Source organism: Mesoplodon bidens, assembly GCF_964165515.1.
Source record: "Mesoplodon bidens genome assembly, chromosome: 9".
Taxonomy (NCBI): Eukaryota; Metazoa; Chordata; class Mammalia; order Artiodactyla; family Ziphiidae; genus Mesoplodon; species Mesoplodon bidens.
In genome coordinates this window covers 51,991,487-52,012,233 of record NC_138166.1, presented here as the reverse complement: position 1 = coordinate 52,012,233, position 20,747 = coordinate 51,991,487, and the positions used below count along the sequence as shown (strand labels likewise).

General features: G+C 36.9%; 1 protein-coding gene across 4 annotated transcripts in view; it reads left to right on the top strand.

The window, feature by feature from the left end:
- Positions 1 to 20,747, top strand: part of CDK14 (cyclin dependent kinase 14) — a 591,337-nt gene that overhangs the window by 303,116 nt on the left and 267,474 nt on the right. For all 4 annotated transcript variants that reach the window (XM_081243419.1, XM_081243417.1, XM_081243420.1 and 1 more), the window contains one exon: positions 7,120 to 7,243. In XM_081243419.1, the coding sequence (XP_081099545.1) occupies positions 7,120 to 7,243 (124 nt within the window). The remainder of the gene's footprint in view (positions 1 to 7,119; positions 7,244 to 20,747) is intronic.

The following is a 20,747-nucleotide window of genomic DNA, read 5'->3' as shown; positions in this document are numbered from 1 at the left end:
GCTTAAATTTTATCATCTTGTTTCTACTCAGCTAAGGAATATTTCTAATACTAATTTTAGGCTGCTGACCAAGTTTATTAAATGGAAGTTTCTTATCCTCAGCCCTCCCCATTTTCTTCATCACACATACAAACCCTAGTAACTTGGAAATATACTTGGTATACTAATATTAAGTATTATAATATATTATATATTATTATATAATATTATATATTATTATAATATATTAACATACTAAAGAAGCTAATGTGCTTCTTTCAAGGAACATGGCAAAACACAGATCTGTCTTACAATCCCCATTTGACTCCTTGTAAGTATCCCAGTTCTGGTTCCCATGGCTCCAGTCAACTTGCTCACTGTGGGCATCTCCGTGCCTAGAGCAACACCTTGTTGATATCCACCATTGTATTGAGGCAGGAGGAGAGGGCGGAATGGGAGGCCAACTTAAGGATCACAGAAAGTGTGCAAGAGCTTTTTCCCAAGAGTTTGCCCAAGTATTTGAAACTCTTATTCTTTGAGTTATTCCCTTCCAGAAAGTTATCATCTTTAAGAATAGAATATTAATGTATAAATAACATAGAGATTGAAAATTAAATTTTTGTTACATCATTTAGAAATGATGGAACATATTCCATATCTAAGACTTATGAGGGAGTAGAATGAAGAAGCAGAAAGTTAAATGAAAGAACTCAAAAAGGGCAAAACGTGGCAAGACAAACTGTCCTTACTACTCAGATTTTCTAAGACCCAGATCTATCTGTAGTACAGGGCAAAAAAGGACACATCTATGACCTGATGCCCTGGCATGAATGTTTGTGTCTTACACTATCCCAGTAGCACACTTAATACTGTCAAGTATGTCCAAAGTGACAAATAAATTACACCATAATGTTTTACTATCTGGACTTTTACTTCTGTCTCCCTTATATCTCCATATAACCTTCTTAGTATTCTTTTTAAAAAATTCAACACATAAAATTGCAATGATGTTTTGTAAAATATAAACTATTTGGGAATGTACTATGTACATTGTATTACAAATTATGATTTGATATTTGCATTAGGTGTTTGCAAATTTGAAACTCAACTAAGTGGAATGAAGCATTCTTTTGAAAGTTTAAGAAGACCTAGTATTGCAGTAAAATCATTATCTGATGCATATTTTAATGTATTTTCACATTCACTAGATATTTTGAGGACTCAAATTTTCTAATTATTTTTCATTTCTAGAAAGTTTGATGCATGAGTAAGGTTTGTGCATCCTGTGGATTTTTAAATGATATGGTGCTAAGTAAACATGGAGCATATTATTTGAAGCATGTATTAGCCATGTACAACTTTGCCAATGTCACATTTTCTAGCCTTGGATTCACACAATGTGTAACTACTTTAATCAAATAGTATACATAGTTTTTGGGTAGCAGTATTTTAAATTGTGGGTGTCAGAGCAAGACAAAAATGAGAACTATCTCTACTACCTCTACTACACTTGCTGTGGGTCCCTTTTCCCAATTCATGTAGCTTCTCTGAGCCTTTATTTCTCTATCTGTGAAATAAAGATAATAGTATCTGCCTAGCAGAAGTGTTGGAAGGATTAATTTACTAGTAAGTATTTAGTAAATGGCAGTTATTACAGCTGCTTAATTTGTAAAGTCCCTTCTATTTCTGTTATTCATAAAATGAAAGGATACAATTTTACAGCATGAATGGATATTAAGGGCATCTGAGACAATTAGTCATTTTTAAGATGAAAAACCTAAGATACAAAGATTTAACCTTGGTCCCCAGGTGACAGAAAAGTAGCTTAACTAACTCTCTTTGTAAGAATTGCTGCTGTGCCATAAGGCATAGGGTGCATTGCAAATCACTAATAAGCCCTAAGAGACCCTGGACATCCCTTGAAGATAGTTGACCCAAGCCTGGAAAATCTGCAAGATGTTCACTGTGCTTAGTCTCATATTAAATGGAACCTTATGTATGTATGTATGTATGTATGTATGTATGTATGTATGTATTTATTTAAAAATTTATTTATTTTTAATTTTGGCTGCGTTGGGTCTTGGTTGCTGTGTGCGGACTTTTTCTAGTTGCAGCAAGTGGGGGGCTATTCTTCACTGCAGAGCACGGGCTTCTCATTGCGGTGGCTTCCCTTGTTGTGGAGCATGGGCTCTAGGCACGTGGGCTTCAGTAGTTGTGGCACACGGGCTCAGTAGTTGTGGCCTACAGGCTCTAGAGCGCAGGCTCAGCAGTTGTGGCACCCGGGCTTAGTTGCTCCGTGACATGTGGGATCTTCCCGGACCAGGGCTCGAACCCGTGTCCCCTGCATTGGCAGGCGGATTCTTAACCACTGCGCCACCAAGGAAGCCCTGGAACCACATTTATTAAATAATGCCTGGATTTCAGACCATTCATGGAATCTAATGACTGTAAGCATTGAGACAAAGAGCATCTGATCACACATCTTTAGACTTTGACGGGGGTGGAGGGGTATAAAATTGTTGCTCACTGCAAGTGGCAATAATTCTTTTGAGTAACAAATATATTAAGTCCAATGATGTGTGTGTGTGCTTTTTACCAACTTGCTCTAAATGTTTTGATAAAAAGCCTTATCTCATTATTCTTTACCTACTTAAAGTCTAAGGAGTTTCAGAAGGGAATAGAAGGAGTATTAAAGGATATTCCCGAGAAGTATATGCCATGGCCCTGAGAATATGAGCTGCTTTCTGCAGGGGATGCCAAGACAACGGGGCTATAGATAGATCTGCTGCTGGTAAAAGTGTCCCCATTCATCGTATCATTGCTATTTAAGGCATTTTCCCACGGGGATTCTTATTGCAAAAAGTGAACATATTCGAACTAGAGTATAACTCTTCAGTGATCATACCGTAAGATTTGAAGATATCTCCTTTTATAAAGTTGAATAGAATATCCTGAGGGGACAAGGTATTCTTAGGAAGACCTTATGGCCACTACAGTAGAAAAATAAGAAGATAGAAATGAAAATATGTTAGTTTATCAGCTTCAGGACATAAAGCTGTCTTCTGCCATGTTATTTATTTCTAAGAGGATTTTAAGTAGCAAAAATAGACATTCAAGAATCATATGCTGATTACATAATATGCTAATTGAGGCTTACAAACTTGGGTTCACTTAATCAAAGCACTTTGATTATATTGGGTGTATAACTGTATTCATCCATGCGTTTAGTAAGCATCAACCTTATTTAAGATAATGAAGTATAGTGGAAAGTTCACAAGTGCTGTGTGTTGGTTGGATGACTTTAAGTTTCTCGTGCTTTTAGAACTTTAGTTTTCTCATTTGTTTAAAAGAAAAGGAAAAATACAGGATTATAAAATATATGTAAAATTACTTAAAACAGCCTTTGAATGAGTGTAAGCCTTCAATTAGTATTACTCTCCCTTCCTCTTTTTTCAGTACCTGAGATTGCACTGAATGTTCAGCAAGTTTTATTAGCGAGTAGCAAAGCTGATTTTTACTCTTTCTCTGCATGTGGCCCCCTCTTTGGTGGTCCTTCTTGTTTTCACAGTACCCTCTGGTTTTCACAGAGATCAAATATAGCTTGTTATGTGGTGAGTTATACAACAACCAAGTGAAGTGGCTTTCTTAAAAATTTACATGGGCAAGTTAGATACTTGCCTGTTAGCCTAAAGGAAGAAATGCCCAAGACTTGCCTTTCTCAAAACACTCCCAAAGAATATTCCATGGGACATTCTATTAAACTCAGTGCTAATTCCTTGTGGCCTTCCCACCCCTAGCTAGCAGTATATTTTCTGTTAAACACATTAAAATGTTATTTCTAAAACACCAAGTTTACTAATGGTTTCAGTGAAGTATACTGTTGTCCCCTTGCCACCATTACTATTATGATGGTGCATTGATAATTTTACTGTTTCATATATTGTCTTCTTTTCATTTATTTAAATTTTTCTTCTTAATTTGTCTTCTTAGTGATCTGCTTGCTTGGTCTCCTCAATTTTTTCCCTCAACAGCAAGAGGTTTGTCATATAATACATCACTTCATCTTGTGCATCTAGTGAATGCTTGTTTTCCTATTAAAATTTCATGTGTAATGAATTCTGTTTCCAGGGTGACAAGTTTCCTCCCTCCTCTGTGCCTTCCGTACCCTCAGTTCACGTTGCTGTCACAGTGCAGACCTCTTTACATGGTAGTTATCTGTTTATGTGTCTGTCATACCCAGTGGGCTGTGAGTTCCTCGAGTCCAGGGACTACATCTTATATCCTGTTCATCTTCGCATCCCTCTTACATGACAGCACCTGGCACATGGTTGGCATTTAGTAAATCCTGAATGAATTTATTCTATGGGGATTTGTTCTGACTTTGTGCATTGATCAAAAATTCAAAAATTTGTTTGGGGCTCCAATTTAATGTTTGGGGTTCTATTTGTCTTGTTTGGGGCTTAGTTTGTCATGTATACAACTGTAGTTGGAGTGTGTGGTTGCATCCTTTCTTATCACTGATTTTCTTAATCCTCTTTAATACGCTTCCCTATTTGAATAGCTTCTGGATTAGCATGAGGTTTATATATTTTCACTAATTGGTAAAGGTATTAAAAGAAGAGCCCTTTGGGACTGCTTGATCTACCCACTTCTACCCTAGCTTCTAGAGACTCCCATTCCAGGCGTCTGTTATTTCTGTATCTGCTTCATCCAGCTGTGTCTACATTCTGTTCAGTCATCACATTACTGGTATATGAGTGTCAGTTGTGGACCCAGGTTAGGAAGGTAGTTAAGGCACACAGTCTGAGGGAGATAGGGTAATACCATAACTGCAATAGACAGATGTAACGGCTGCCCCAGGAGCACAGAGGAGGAACCCCTCACACAGACCTGTAGGGAGAGGGAAGGCCTGGGGTCAGGAAAGCCTCCAGGGAGGAGTGGTTTTTGAGGAGAGACCTAAGAAATACATGGAGGTTAGCAGGCAAAGGTGAGACAGCGCTTTTCTGTCAGAGAAGAGGTAAGAACAAAGGTAAAGGGCTGAAGAGCAGTATGCTCTGCGTATGGGGGTGCGTGAGACTGCTTGGAGTCAGGGAATGTAGAGTGATGATGCCTGGGCACCCAGCTGGAATCAGGGCTCAGCTCAGCAGCCTCGAAGGCTATGCTGTTAGATGCCCAGACTTTATCCTGTTAGTTGGAGGAAGCAGCTTCTGTATCAACACTCCCTACTTGTGTTCTGGCCAAGATTCCTATAGTAGAGTGGTTAAGGGCATGGAGTTTGGAGTCAAACTTGTTGGGTTTGAGTCCTGGCTCTGCCACTTAAACTGATCCCAGTTTCCTCATCACTAACATAGATTTAATAGTGGTACCTTCACCACTAAAATTATTACAGAGATCAAATGAGTTCGTATTCTATGATGCATAGAACGGCAGCTGGCACTTCGTGTCATTGCTTGTTCAACTAAAATGTGTTGCTGTAGTTAAGTAGATAATTGCAGTCTGGTAAGTCTCTGCTAGCACCTTGCAGAATGCAAACTTTCTCTTCAAAATCAGTTTATTTTTGAAATTAAGTTTGTTATGTGGCCTGCCTTTGTGATTGATTGATTGATTGATTGATTGATGAAAAGCTTTTGAAAACACAAAGCGGCTTTATTTGCTCATCCTTTCTCCCTTCTAAACTGAAGGGATATGGATTTTCTTAGAAATTGTAAGCTTTCGGCTTCAGGATGCAGGGGGTATTAGAAGTGAGGAACGAGGCTGGAAGCTGCTGGTGATGGTGTTAAGTCTTTCCATCTGCTACACAGGAAGGATTGAAAAGAGGAGTCCAGGAGACGTTTGCTTCCCGAGGTTCTTGAGCCAGTAGTTTAATCCAGGCTAACACAGAACAGGTTTTTAGTTGCTGGTACTTAGATTCTGGAAATCATGATCCTAGGCCTTCACTGCTCCACAGCATGTTATCACATACAGAGATTTTGAAATGAATTCATCTACTGTTATTTCAAGGTATCCACTCTCTAAAAAATTTACTTGGCTTTCAGAGCCCCTAGTTAGTTGGAAAATATTCCAGAAATGCTAGCTTCCAGGGCCCTCAAGGAGTTGCCAGTCTTTTCCATTTGAAGATCCTGGAATCCTTATACTGCCCACACTTGGCATCTAATCATTTAAAATTTCCCTGAAACTGCATTTTGTTACCAGCTGATTACATAGACTCCGGTATTGATGGCACTTAAAACCTTTTGTTTTTATTTTTGTTTTAGGAGATTGATTTTTAAAAACTATGTCAATTAGGATTGTTTTGGCAAGTAAATTGTTTAAAGATAGTCTCTTTTTTATACATTTTTATAAATATTGGAAAGCTTAGTGAATCACATTTTTTGTTATCAAAATTGGAAACATTTGATAGGATCCAATATGAAACTAAACAGGGAAGGCCATCAGTCACTTCTTAAAATTATTTCTTATAAAACCATTGCTCTTGAATTCTTGATTTCTCTGTTTTCTATGTTTCCTTTCCCTTTAGGATGGGTCTGTTCTGTAATTAGTGAAGGTACATGTCTGTCTTTAGGCAACAGCCTAATCTCTATGGCCATATGTGCAAAAGCAATATAATTACAATCCAGTAATAATTGGACCATGTGACTGTTTTTGTTTTAATTACTTGAAATCATCTTATCTTTCCATTCCTTAAAGCATGTTAATGGGTGAATCCTTGGGTACCATGTTTATGTCATTTCTATGGAATTAAATAAACTTAGTAAAAAAATTCTGCTTCTCTTTATAATATTCTGGATAGATTTTTTTCTCTGTCTCAAGCATCAATTTAGACCTGAAGAAATAAAATATTATTTAAAAAATGATTCTTTACATTGTGCTTCATTTATAGAACACAGGTTGGATTATAGATCTTTCTGGCTGAGGAGGTATCACTCTGGGTTGACATAATAGGTTGTTAGAAATTTTCAGATTTACTTCTTAATGAATTAGGAATTTCCATACCCTTATGCAAATTCTGGTTAAATAGTTTGGTAGGAAATTTAGTGATGGGTACCCATTTTCTCTAAACACAAGTACTTGGCAGACTGTATGTAGAAACTGGCATTTGTCTGTGTTCAGATTTTAACTTTTGTCTCCCTATTTTTTCAGTTGTTTTTATTTCAGTTGCTGCGAGGGCTGTCTTACATCCACCAGCGTTATATTTTGCACAGAGACCTGAAACCACAGAACCTTCTGATCAGTGACACGGGGGAGTTAAAGCTGGCAGATTTCGGTAGGAAAGCAGTTAATTACCAGTCTATTTTGTCACACTGTGAGAATGCCAGGCAGATGGTGGCACTGCATTTGTTTAGGTGCACTTCTTCTATCATTCCAGATCCTGGTAACATTTTTTCAGGAGTGAAAAAAAAATTTTTTTTATGATCAACATCATGCGTGGTAGATTTCTTAAAAATCCACATTGCTTGTTAAAGCCTTAAATAATCATAAGCACAAATCAGATCTCATATATTTCCAAAGGAAAAGTCAGTAAAATTTTGAATATAAAATACATTGAAAGAAATCTATTTTTTCCATTTTCTATTATGAAAACGTCAAGCACATTCAAAAGTAGAAGGATACGATAAGGAGCCCCATTACCCACCACCCAGCTTCAACAACTACCAATATATTGTCAAACTTGAAGAAACCTGGATTTAAACCTTGGGACGGTTTCAGAGCATCACAAAATATATTCAGTAGTGTATGTTGTCCTGAGATTTTAATAATTTAAAAATCTAGGGGCAGTGTTAACCTTTCTGAAAGTGACGGTTGTTTCAGAAATTCTCAATAACTTTATAAAAGTAGACACTGATGCTGATTTAAAAGTTGAGGTCCTGGCCTGGATCCATTACAAGTCATCCCTTCCTTAAAGGTTTTAAGGTTGGCCTCTTCCAGCTTAGAAGCTTTCATCCCACACAGACTTAAGCACCCAAAGAGGAGCAGAACTGTTGTGTTGTCCTTGCTGGCTCCCCTCACTTCATCATGTCTGATGTGTCTGCACTGCCCTGACTCTCTGTCACACCAGAGTGTGCCAAGTCAATTCCCAGCACCAGAAATGCTGATGGCAGCATGATGTGTTGACATTGCATTGCCTCAATTATTTTTGAATACATATTCTGATTAGAAATTTGTTCCATTAAGAATGGAATGGAAATATTACCCTTGGGACACAAAGACGCCTGAGGTTGAGATATGGGCTTTTACTGAAATATGATTATCTTTTCCCACCCCACCCCCCGAGAAATAAAAGAGAGCAGGAAATGTTTATTTCTTATTTCAAGGTTAGTAGACTGTTCAGTACCTTTGGAATGACTCTACTCTTGGGTTTTGTATATTCTTTTCTTCTAAAATTGAAATGAAACAAAAGTTAGCATGATTGGTGACATATTGCAAAATTCTAGTTGTTCTCATCTTATTTGTGTGTGTGTATATGTTGTTTGCTGTCAGGTTTTAGCATCAGAATAATACTAGGTGGCTAGATGTAAAGTCTTTCTATTACAGTGTAGAAAATAATGGGAGAGTAGGTGGGTGGAGGAGAGAAGATTTGCAGTTCCTCAAATTCAAGGCTGTTGGGTTTGCTGTGAACATATTTTGTAGTTTGTTGGTATTACTATTAAATTAGTAAGAATTTATAATGATTTTTTCTAGTATGTTAATATACTATAAGGTATATGTTGGAATAAATTATTGTATTGAACATTTAATTTTGCTGAACATGGTTTTCTTGTATATTTATAGAATACATTTTTACAAAGTTTATTTTGTCTGTATAACCAAGGAAATAATAGAATTGTATCTAAGTGCTTACTGGGGGATTATTTTTTAGTTTTACGATGACGTTTTTATTATAATAGGTAAGTTCACCGTAAAAGATTCTTACGGATCTTTAAAACTGACATTTTGCAATAGATTCAGAGATAAATTCAAGTGTAATTTTAAACAACTTAGAAAGATTTTTTTAGAAAATTAGAAAATTTAGAAAGTTTGACCAACTCAGAGATAACAAATGTTAACATTTTTGTCGTATATTTTCCCAGTGTCTTTCTCCTCCTTCTCTCTCTCTTTTCTTGCTTCTTCCACCAATTATATAATCCTGAAAAAAAAAAAGAAACATTGTTTTGTAAGCAGTTTTCACATAAGAATATTTCATGGACATTTTCTCATGTTATTCAATATGAAAAAATCATTTGTAACAGCATAGATTTTTCCTTTAATGGCCAAGACCTAGTCTTTTTATTCAGTCCCTCAACAGTGAACATTTTGGTTCTTTCTAATTGTTCATGATTATGCACAGTCCTGTATTGAATGTTCCATATATGCTGCAATTACAGCGTTGCATGTTTTAAAGCATTTGATTCTTTGGACCAGACTGCTCTGCACAAAGGTTGTACCTCAGTGTCATAGACTGAATCTTCTTGCCTGGAACACAGACTTGGCATGCATCCTGTGCACGAAGTGTAATGAGGGAGACTCATTCACCAACTGACAATTTCTCCCAATTGTGCATCATTTTTGTCTTTTAATTTAAGACATGCGATTAACTGTGATTTACTGCGGTCGGGCACGTGTTTGTGTCTGAGATGACGGAAACACAGTCTGAGATGGAGGAGCTAGACAGTCAAAATGGGATGGTTCCAGGCAGCAGAACAATTAGAAACACTAGGTCTTAATTCAGAGTTTGATGTGTAAAGAGCTTTAGCAGCAGTTCCTTTGTCCTACCTATATCTCTTATGTGAAAAATAGCATAAAATTTTGATTAAAAGATACAAATGAAATCTGTATGAGCATAATTCCTGTATCATAAATGCTACTGTTTTTATTAGAGGAAATATATGGGGAGAGGGAGAAGCACTAAAACTTACTGAGTTTATTCTGTGTGCCAGACGCTTAGAAATTCTTGTTTCATTGTCTCTTAAACCTAGTAACGTATAGTAACCTATACTTCTGAGAGAGACATGAGATTCAGAGAGGGTTAGAAATTCTCACAGGCTTGATTATATGACGGTAGCTGCTCACAAAACTGGAATTCAGATGCTTGATCCACATCCTTCAATTTCAGGTGGCCCAGGATCTTTATATTTATATACATAGATATTTTACCTTACAGACCTGCCTAATCTTCCAGTAAATTATTGTTCATTATATATATTTATATATTAATAGTAACAGGAAATTATTAACCATTCTATGTATTTTATACATACGACAAATATGACACTCGTGCTACGAAAATAGATTGCACTAATACCAAAAAAATGCATCACATAATTTAAAGAACATTTTATCATTTGACTAATTCAGTAGTAATGAGTGATTTCAGCCTTAGTCCTTTGGAGATTTTACCTGCTGGACAAGGTAAACCAGATGATAATGTATCCGTAGACCCATTAGTGTTTAAACGGAATGTAGTTCTGAATTCCAGGTGGTCAAAATGCTGTACTATTTTTTTTTCCTTGTAAACAAAATCATATTTAAGCACTTACCTGAGACTTGTTTTCTATATGCATTTAAAAATAAGTAAATTACACATGATTTAGAATCACTATGGCTTTCCTAATGCAGAAGTTTGTCCCACCTGTGTATAATAAGATAATAAAATTGTGTAGCGTTCAGACTCATTTCTAAAAAAGGGTTCGTATTTACATTATTTTTGGGAGAAACTATTTCAAATCCCTTACCCAGCCTATGTCTTCACTACCTTGCTCCTCCTTGCCTACTGTAGTACAACCAAACGCCAAACGCGTTCCCACATCAGAGCCTCTTACTTTAGCCTTTCCCTTTGCCTGGAATACTGTTCCTCCTGCTTCTCACGTGACTGCCTCTTTCTCATCACACAGATCATAAATCATATGTTACCTGTTCAAAAAGGCCACCTTTCCAAAAATAGAATTTTACCACTATGATCACCCAGTTCAACTTCTTCAATAGCACTTATGGTGCGCTGAAATTATTTTGTCATTTGTTTATCAGTTAATTTTTTGCTTCTGCTACTTGATTGTAAATTCCATGAGGGCAGGGACATGGCCTGTCTTGCTCACTCTTATATTTATTTATTTATTTATTTGGCTGTGCTGGGTCTTAGTTGTGGCATGCGGGATCTTCATTGCAGCGTGCGGGATCTTTAGTTGCAGTATGCATGGGGGATCTATTTCCCTGACCAGGGATGGAACCCAGGCCCTCTGCATTGGGAGCGCAGAGTCTCAGCCACACTGGGCCGCCAGGGAAGTCCTGTCTTGCTCACTGTTGTCTGTGCTATGTTTAGATCATAGGAGATGCTCAGTAAATATTGGTTGAATGAAGAAACAATATGCATAACAAAATTGAGTATTAGTGTAAAGACTAAGACCCACTAATTTACTAATTACTAGTGAATTTACTAATTTCTGCTTGATTCACTTTAGCAAACCAGCAGTTTACAAATTAATTTTCTCTTCATCAGTGCTGTCCTGGCTGGGCACAGTCAAGAGTGCAGATGGAATTAGATGACTTCAGATGGTGTTGGAGATTGCTTTGAGGCTCTTATACATTGGCTCTACATATCTGCTTGGTATTATATTTATAGCCTCAAGCTGCAGAAATAAATATCACTGAGTGAATGTAAACATGTAGAAAAGATGTATAAGATTTGAAGTTCCTACTCTGCAGACCTTAAATGATTTTCTGGTTGTACCATTGTTGAAATCCAAGTGTGTTGAGCCTTGAATTAGGAGACCTGGCTCTGTCTATAACTAGCTTATGACTTTCAGGAAGTCATTTATCCCCTCTGAGCTTACACTCCTCAACTAAAAAATAAGTGCATTGAACAGATACTTTCTAATATTCTTCTCAGAGTTGTTTTTTTATGTTGTACATTTCTGAAATTATTAACTTATTTTCTAATGATCAGATATTCACTGTTGGATAAAAATCAGTCAATTGAATCCATAATCAAGGCTATACCATCCCTTCCTATGGTCTAATTTTTTTATTCTGGCTTCTAGAAATTCAAGAAGATGAGAGCCACACTTTTATGATATGTGTTGAGATCACATTAAAAGAAGATTATCGTAGTGTGACAAGTAAATGCATAAATAAGCTCATCAAGAAGTTAATGTTCATTTGCAGCATGATAGTATGAAAACTTAAAGGTATTTTTCCATGTAAATGAGATGAAAACAAAATAGATGAGTCTGTAGAATTGCAGCTTTCTGCAGTTCTTGCAAGATGTTGATGATAGTGTCACCCACGTTTTCCAGCCATTCTTCTGCTATTTTTAGGGGTCGGGGCCTTGCTACATGGAAAGACAGCTGGGTTAAATTTGCCCCTGAAAAAAAAGAGACAGTGCAAACTCTGTAATATAAGCATTTAAGGTCTTGGCTTATTTTACTGGCTTTCCTAATGTAGGAACCAAGTTAAACAGCTCTGTGGTTTTAATCAAGTAAAATTCCACAGGTCTCTTTCCCACCAGAGATCTAAAATGTTACCTTCCTAATGTTGGTAGTTTCCTCCTCCAGGCTGTTCCTTGTCTTAATTTGAAAAAGGAAATTATTGTAAATCACATTTTAGATTAATTTGCAGAACACACCAGAGATGTAGTAACTCTGCAGAGGCCATAGTGAGAGCAGGGTTTGTTTGTAATGTGTCTCTCAGAATTCATGTAGGGAATGGTAGAAAACAGAAAGAAATCAACTGCTTTCAGATGCAGAGTAGAGTCTGTCTGTGTGATAAATATAAAGTCTCTGAATAAAAGCCTGTTAGTCCCCAAATTACAAACCTTTAACTATTTTTTATCGTTAGCCTATAAAATTCACCATTGAAGCCATAGTTACAAATTCAAGGATAGATATAACTAACCATGCTTTGACCGGTAGGATTCAATTTTACTGTATCTTTGGTTTAGAATATAATTTCTATTAGCAAAGATATCTTTATTGTCTAATGTGAGGTATCAATCTACTTTTAGAAAGGTCCTTCGAATTTTAACATAAGAAGTTTTAATGCAAAGTTTAGGCAGTTGCTTTCGTGAAGGTCTGAAAACTAAAGAATATTTTTATAATAATTTGTGCTACAATATGAACCAAAGAAAGGACTGTTTTTCTACCTAATTTTTCTGGGCTTCATTAAAACTCCAAATCAAAATGTACATGTCTTAAAATGTATCAAATACATTATCAACATTCCATGTTAGAAATAATTTGATTAACATGTGAATTAAAGTTAATCCCTATGACTCATTATTTTAAAGATGTGGTAACCCTTTTGAAAAGGAGTGTTGATATTTCAAATTGTCTTCTCTAGGATCATGAAATGTCACTTAGCGTCATTATTTAAATCTTGTTTAATATCCCCACTCATCCATTCAGAAGTTTTCTTGGATTCAAAAGGGATGTTGATGACATTTCATTATATTGTTTTTTCTGTTTTGTGTTATCATAATGTCACTTTTCCCAGGTATATTAACATACCTGTTTTTTTTCTCCTTTTAAATGTACTTTATTTTTTAAAAATTTATTGAAGTATAGTTGATTTACAATGTTGTGTTAATTTCTACTGTACACAAAGTGATTGTTATACATATATATACATTCTTTTTCATATGCTTTTCCATTATGGTTTAAAAGAGGATATTGAATATAGTTCCCTGTGCTTTACAGTAGGACCTTGTTTATCCATTCTATATATAATAGTTTGGATCTGCTAATCCCAAACTCCCAAACCATCTATCCCCCAACCCCTCCTCCTTGGCAACCAGAAGTCTGTTCTCTATGTCTGTGAGTCTGTTTTCATTTTGTAGATAAGTTCATTTGTGTCATATTTTAGATTTCACATGTAAGTGATATCATATGATATTTGTCTTTCTCTTTCTAATTTACTTCAATTAGTATAATAATCTCTAGTTGCATCCATGTTGCTGCAAATGGCATTATTTTATTCTTTTTATGGCTGAGTCGTATTCCATTGTATATATGTGCCATATCTTCTTTATCCATTCCTCTGTCAGTGGACATTTAGGTTGTGTCCACGTCTTAGCTACAGTAAATAGTGCTACAATGAACATTGTGGTGCATGTATACTTCCTTTTTTTTTTAAGATGTTTATTGGAGTATAATTGCTTTACAATGGTGTGTTAGTTTCTGCTTTATAACAGTGTGAATCAGCTATACATATCCATATATCCCCATATCTCCTCAGTCTTGCATCTCCCTCCCACTCTCCCTATCCCACCCCTCCAGGCGGTCACAAAGCACCAAGCTGATCTCCCTGTGCTATGCGGCTGCTTCCCACTAGCTATCTATTTTACATTTGTAGTATGTATAAGTCCATGCCACTCTCTCACTTCATCCCAGCTTACCCTTCCCCCTCCCCGTGTCCTCAAGACCATTCTCTAGATCTGCGTCTTTATTCCTGTCCTGCCCCTAGGTTCTTTAGAACCATTCTTTTTCTTTTTTTTTTTTTTAGACTCCATATATATGTTAGCATACGGTATTTGTTTTTCTCTTTCTGACTTCCTTCACTCTGTATGACAGACTTTAGGTCAATCCACCTCACTACAAATAACTCAATTTCATTTCTTTTAATTGCTGAGTAATATGCCATTGTATATATATGCCACATCTTCTTTATCCATTCATCTGTCGGTGAACACTTAGGTTGCTTCCATGCCCTTGCTATTGTACATAGAGCTGCAGTGAACACTGTGGTACATGACTCTTTTCGAATTATGGTTTTCTCAGGGTATATGCCCAGTAGTGGGATTGCTGGGTCATATGGTAGTTCTATTTTTAGTTTTTTAAGGAACCTCCATACTGTTCTGCATAGTGGCTATATCAATTTATGTTCCCACCAACAGAGCAAGAGTTTTCCCTTTTCTCCACACTCTCTCCAGAATTTATTCTTTGTAGATTTTTTGATGATGGCCATTCTGACTGGTGTTAGGTGATACCTCATTGTAGTTTTTTTTTTTTTTACATCTTTATTGGAGTATAATTGCTTAACAATGGTGTGTTACTTTCTGCTTTATAACAGAGTGAATCAGTTATACATATACATATGTTCCCATATCCCCTCCCTCTTGCATCTCCCTCCCACCCTCCCTGTCCCACCCCTCCAGGCGGTCACAAACCACTGAGCTGATCTCCCTGTGGTATGCGGCTGCTTCCCACTAGCTATCTACCTTACGTTTGGTAGTGTATATATGTCCATGCCTCTCTTTCGCTTTGTCCCAGCTTACCCTTCCCCCTCCCCATATCCTCAAGTCCATTCTCTAGTAGGTCTGTGTCTTTATTCCTGTCTTACCCCTAGATTCTTCATGACATTTTTTTTTTTATTTTATTTTTTTTATTTTTTTATTTTTGTTGTTGTTGTTGCAGTACGCGGGCCTCTCACTGCTGCGGCCTCTCCCGTTGCGGAGCACAGGCTCCGGACGCGCAGGCCCAGCGGCCGTGGCCCACGGGCCCAGCCGCTCTGAGGCATGTGGGATCCTCCCGGACCGGGGCACGAACCCGTGTCCCCTGCATCGGCAGGCGGACTCCCAACCACTGTGCCACCAGGGAAGCCCTTTTTTTTTTTTTTTTTTTTTTTTTTTTTTAATTTTATTTATTTATTATTTATGTGGCTGTATTGGGTCTTAGTTGCAGCACGTGGGCTCTTCATTGTGGCTAGAGGGCTCTCTAATTGCGGTGTGTGGGTTCCAGAGCACAGAGGCTCAGTAGTTGCGGCACACTGAGCCCACAGCATGTGGGATCTTAGTTCCCCAACCAGGGATCGAACGCATGTCCCCTGCATTGGCAGGCGGATTCTTAACCACTGGACCACCAGGGAAATCCCTCATGACATTTTTTTTCTCCTTAAATTCCATATGTATGTGTTAGCATACGGTATTTGTCTTTCTCTTTCTGACTTACTTCACTCTGTATGACAGACTCTAGGTCTATCCACCTCATTACAAATAGCTCAATTTCATTTCTTTTTATGGCTGATTAATATTCCATTGTATATATGTGCCACATCTTCTTTATCCATTCATCCGATAATGGACACTTAGATTGTTTCCATCTCTGGGCTATTGTAAATATGGCTACAATGAACATTTTGGTACATGACTCTTTTTGAATTACGGTTTTCTCAGGGTATATGCCCAGTAGTGGGATTGCTGGGTCATATGGAAGTTCTATTTGTAGTTTTTTAAGGAACCTCCATACTGTTATCCATAGTGGCTGAACCTATTCACACTCCCACCAGCAGTGCAAGAGTGTTCCCTTTTTTCCACACCCTCTCCAGCACTTATTGTTTCTAGATTTTTTGATGATGGCCATTCTGACTGGTGTGAGATGATATCTCATTGTAGTTTTGATTTGCATTTCTCTAATGATTAAAGATGTTGAGCATTCTTTCATGTGTTTGTTGGCAGTCTGTATATCTTCTGTGGAGAAATGTCTATTTCAGTCTTGTGCCCATTTTTGGATTGGGTTGTTTGTTTTTTTGTTATTGAGCTGCATGAGCTGCTTATAAATTTTGGAGATCAATCCTTTGTCAGTTGCTTCATTTGCAAATATTTTCTCCCATTCTGAGGGTTGTCTTTTGGTCTTGTTTATGGTTTCCTTTGCTGTGCAAAAGCTTTGAAGTTTCATTAGGTCCCATTTGTTTATTTTTGTTTTTATTTCCATTTCTCTAGGAGGTGGGTCAAAAAGGATCCTGCTGTGATTTATGTCATAGAGTGTTCTGCCTATGTTTTCCTCTAAGAGTTTTAGAGTGTCTGGCCTTACATTTAGGTCTCTAATCCATTTGGAGTTTATTTTTGTGTATGGTCTTAGGAAGTGTTCTAATATCATTCTTTTACATGTAGCTGTCCAGTTTTCCCAGCACCACTTATTGAAGAGGCTGTCTTTTCTCCATTGTATATTCTTGCCTCCTTTATCAAAAATAAGGTGACCACAGGTGCGTGGGTTTATCTATGGGCTTTCTATCCTGTTCCATTGATCTATATTTCTGTTTTTGTGCCAGTACCATACTGTCTTGATTACTGTAGCTTTGTAGTATAGTCTGAAATCTGGGAGCCTGATTCTTCCAGCTCAGTTTCTCTTTCTCAATATTGCTTTGCTATTTGGGGTCTTTTGTGTTTCCATACAAATTGTGCAGGTTTTTTCTCCTATTTCTGTGAAAAATACTATTGGTAGTTTGATAGGGATTGCATTTAATCTGTAGATCGCTTTGAGTAGTATAGTCATTTTCACAATGTTGATTCTTCCAATCCAAGAACATGGTGTATTTCTCCATCTGTTTGTATCATCTTTAATTTCTTTATCAGTGTCTTACAATTTTCTGCATACAGGTCTTTTGTCTCCTTAGGTAGGTTTATTCCCAGTTATTTTATTCTTTTTGTTGCAATGGTAAATGGGAGTGTTTCCTTACTTTCTCTTTCATATTTTTCATCATTAGTGTATAGGAATGCAAGAGATTTCTATGCATTAATTTTGAATCCTGCTACTTTACCAGATTCATTGATTAGCTCTAGTAGTTTTCTGGTAGTAGCCTCTTTAGGATTCTCTTTGTATAGTATCATGTCATCTGCAAACAGTGACAGCTTTACTTCTTTTCCGATTTGGATTCCTTTTATTTCTTTTTCTTCTCTGATTGCTGTGGCTAAAACTTGCAAAACTATCTTGAATAATAGTGGTGAGAGTGGGCATCCTTGTCTTGTTCCTGATCTTAGAGGAAACGGTTTCAGTTTTTCACCATTGAGAACAATGTTGGCTGTGGGTTTGTCATATGTGGCCTTTATTATGTTGAGGTAAGTTCCCTCTGTGCCTACTTTCTGGAGGGTATTTACCATTAAAGGGTGTTGAATTTTGTTGAAAGCTTTTTCTGCATCTATTGAGATGATTATATGGTTTTTCTCCTTCAGTTTGTTAATATGGTTTATCACATTGATTGATTTGCGTATATTGAAGAATCGTTGCATTCCTGGTGTTTGCTAGTATTTTGTTGAGGATTTTTGCATCTATGTTCATCAGTGATATTGGCCTGTAGTTTTCTTTCTTTGTGGTATCTTTGTCTGGTTTTGGTATCAGGATGATGGTGGCCTCATAGAATGAGTTTGGGAGTGTTCCTCCCTCTGCTATATTTTGGAAGAGTTTGAGAAGGATAGGTGTTAGCTCTTCTCTAAATGTTTGATAGAATTCACCTCTGAAGCCATCTAGTCCTGGCCTTTTGTTTGTTTGAAGACTTTTATCAGTCTCAATTTCAGTGCTTGTGATTGGTCTGCTTATATTTTCTATTTCTTCCTGGTTCAGTGTCAGAAGGTTGTGCTTTTCTAAGAATTTGTCCATTTTTCCAGGTTGTCCATTATATTGGCATATAGTTGCTTGTAGTAATCTCTTACGATCCTTTCTATTTCTGCAGTGTCGGTTGTTACTTCTCCTTTTTCATTTGTAATTCTATTGATTTGAGTCTTCTCCCCTTTTTTCTTGATGAGCCTGGCTAATGGTTTATCCATTTTTTTTATCTTCTCAAACAACCAGCTTTTAGTTTTACTGATCATTGCTATTGTTTCCTTCATTTCTTTTTCATTTATTTCTGATGTGATCTTTATGATTTCTTTCCTTTTGCTAACTTTGGGGTTTTTTTGTTCTTCTTTCTCTAATTGCTTTAGGTGTAAGTTTAAGATGTTTATTTTAGATTTTTCTTGCTTATTGAGGTAGGCTTGTGTTGGTATAAACTTCCCTCTTAGATGGCTTTTGCTGCATCCCATAGGTTTTGGGTCATTGTGTTTTCATTGTCATTTGTCTCTAGGAATTTTTTATTTCCTCTTTGATTTCTTCAGTGATCTCTTGGTTATTTAGTAGTGTATTGTTTAGCCTCCATGTAGTTGTATTTTTTACAGATTTTTTCCTGTAAATGATATGTAGTCTCACACCACTGTGGTCGGAAAAGACACTTGATGCGATTTCAATTTTCTTAAATTTACTGAAGCTTGATTTGTGACCCAAGATATGGTGTATCCTGGAGAAGGTTCCATGAACAGTTGAGAAGAAAGTGTATTATGTTGTTTTTGCATGGAATGTCCTTTAAATATCATTTAAGTCCATCTTGTTTATTTTATCATTTAAAGCTGTGTTTCCTTATTTATTTTCATTTTTGGATGATCTGTCCATTGGTGAAGGTGGGGTGTTAAAGTCCCCTACTATGCTTGTGTTACTGTTGATTTCCCCTTTTGTGGCTGTTAGCATCTGCCTTATGTATTGAGGTGCTCCTATGTTGGGTGCATAAATATTTACAATTGTTATATCTTCTTGAATTGATCCCTTGATCATTATGTAGTGTCCTTCTTTGTCTCTTGTAATATTCTTTGTTTTAAAGTCTATTTTGTCTGAAATGAGAATTGCTACTCCAGCTTTCTTTTGAGTTCCATTTGCGTGGAATATCTTTTTCCATCGTCTCACTTTCAGTCTGTATGTGTCCCTAGGTCTGAAGTGGGTCTCTTGTAGACAGCATATATACGTGCCTTGTTTTTGTATCCATTCAGCCAGTCTATATCTTTGGAGCATTTAATCCATTTACATTTAAGGTAATTATCAATATTTATGTTCCTATTACCATTTTCTTAATTGTTTCGGGCTTGTTATTGGTGGTCTTTTCCTTCTCTTGTGTTTCCTACCTGGAGAATTTCCTTTAGCATTTGTTGTAAAGCTGGTTAGGTGGTGCTGAATTTTGTTAGCTTTTGCTTGTCTGTAAAGCTTTTAATTTCTCCATCAAATGTGAATGAGATCCTTGCTGGGTAGAGTAATGTTGGTTGTAGGTTTTTCCCTTTCATCACTTTAAATATGTGCTGCCAATCCCTTCTGCTTGCAGAGTTTCTGCCGAAAGATCAGCTCTTAACCTTATGGGGATTCCCTTGTATGTTATTTGTTGTTTTTCCCTTGCTGCTTATGATATATTTTCTTTGTATTTAATTTTTGATAGTTTGATTAACATGTGTCTTGGCGTGTTTCTCCTTGGATTTATCCTGTATGGGACTCTCTGTGCTTCCTGGACTTGACTGACTATTTCCTTTCCCATATTAGGGAAGTTTTCAACTATAATCTCTTCCAATATTTTCTCAGTCCCTTTCTTTTTCTCTTCTTCTTCTGGGACCCCTATAATTCGAATGTTGGTGTGTTTAATGTTCTCCCAGAGATCTCTGAGACTGTCCTCAATTCTTTTCATTCTTTTTCCTTTATTCTGCTCTGCAGTAGTTATTTCCACTATTTTATCTTCCAGGTCACTTATCCGTTCTTCTGCCTCAGTTATTCTGCTATTGATTCCTTCTAGAGAATTTTTAATTTAATTTATTGTGTTGGTCATCATTGTCTGTTTGTCTTTAGTTCTTCTAGGTCCTTGTTAAACGTGTCTTGTATCTTCTCCGTTCTATTTCCAAGATTATGGATCATCTTTACTATGATTACTCTGAATTCTTTTTCAGGTAGACTGCCTATTTCTTCTTCATTTGTTTGGTCAGGTGGGTTTTTACCTTGCTACTTCATCTGCTCTGTGTTTCTCTGTGTTCTCATTTTGCTTAACTTTGCTGGGCTTTCCTTTTCACAGGCTGCAGGTTTGTAGTTCCCGTTGTTTTTGGTGTCTTCCCCCAATGGCTAAGGTTGGTTCAGTGGGTTGTGTAGGCTTCCTGGTGGAGGGGACTGGTGCCTGTGTTCTGGTGGATGAGGCTGTATCTTTTCTTTCTGGTGAGCAGGACTGTGTCCGGTGGTGTGTTTTGGGGTGCC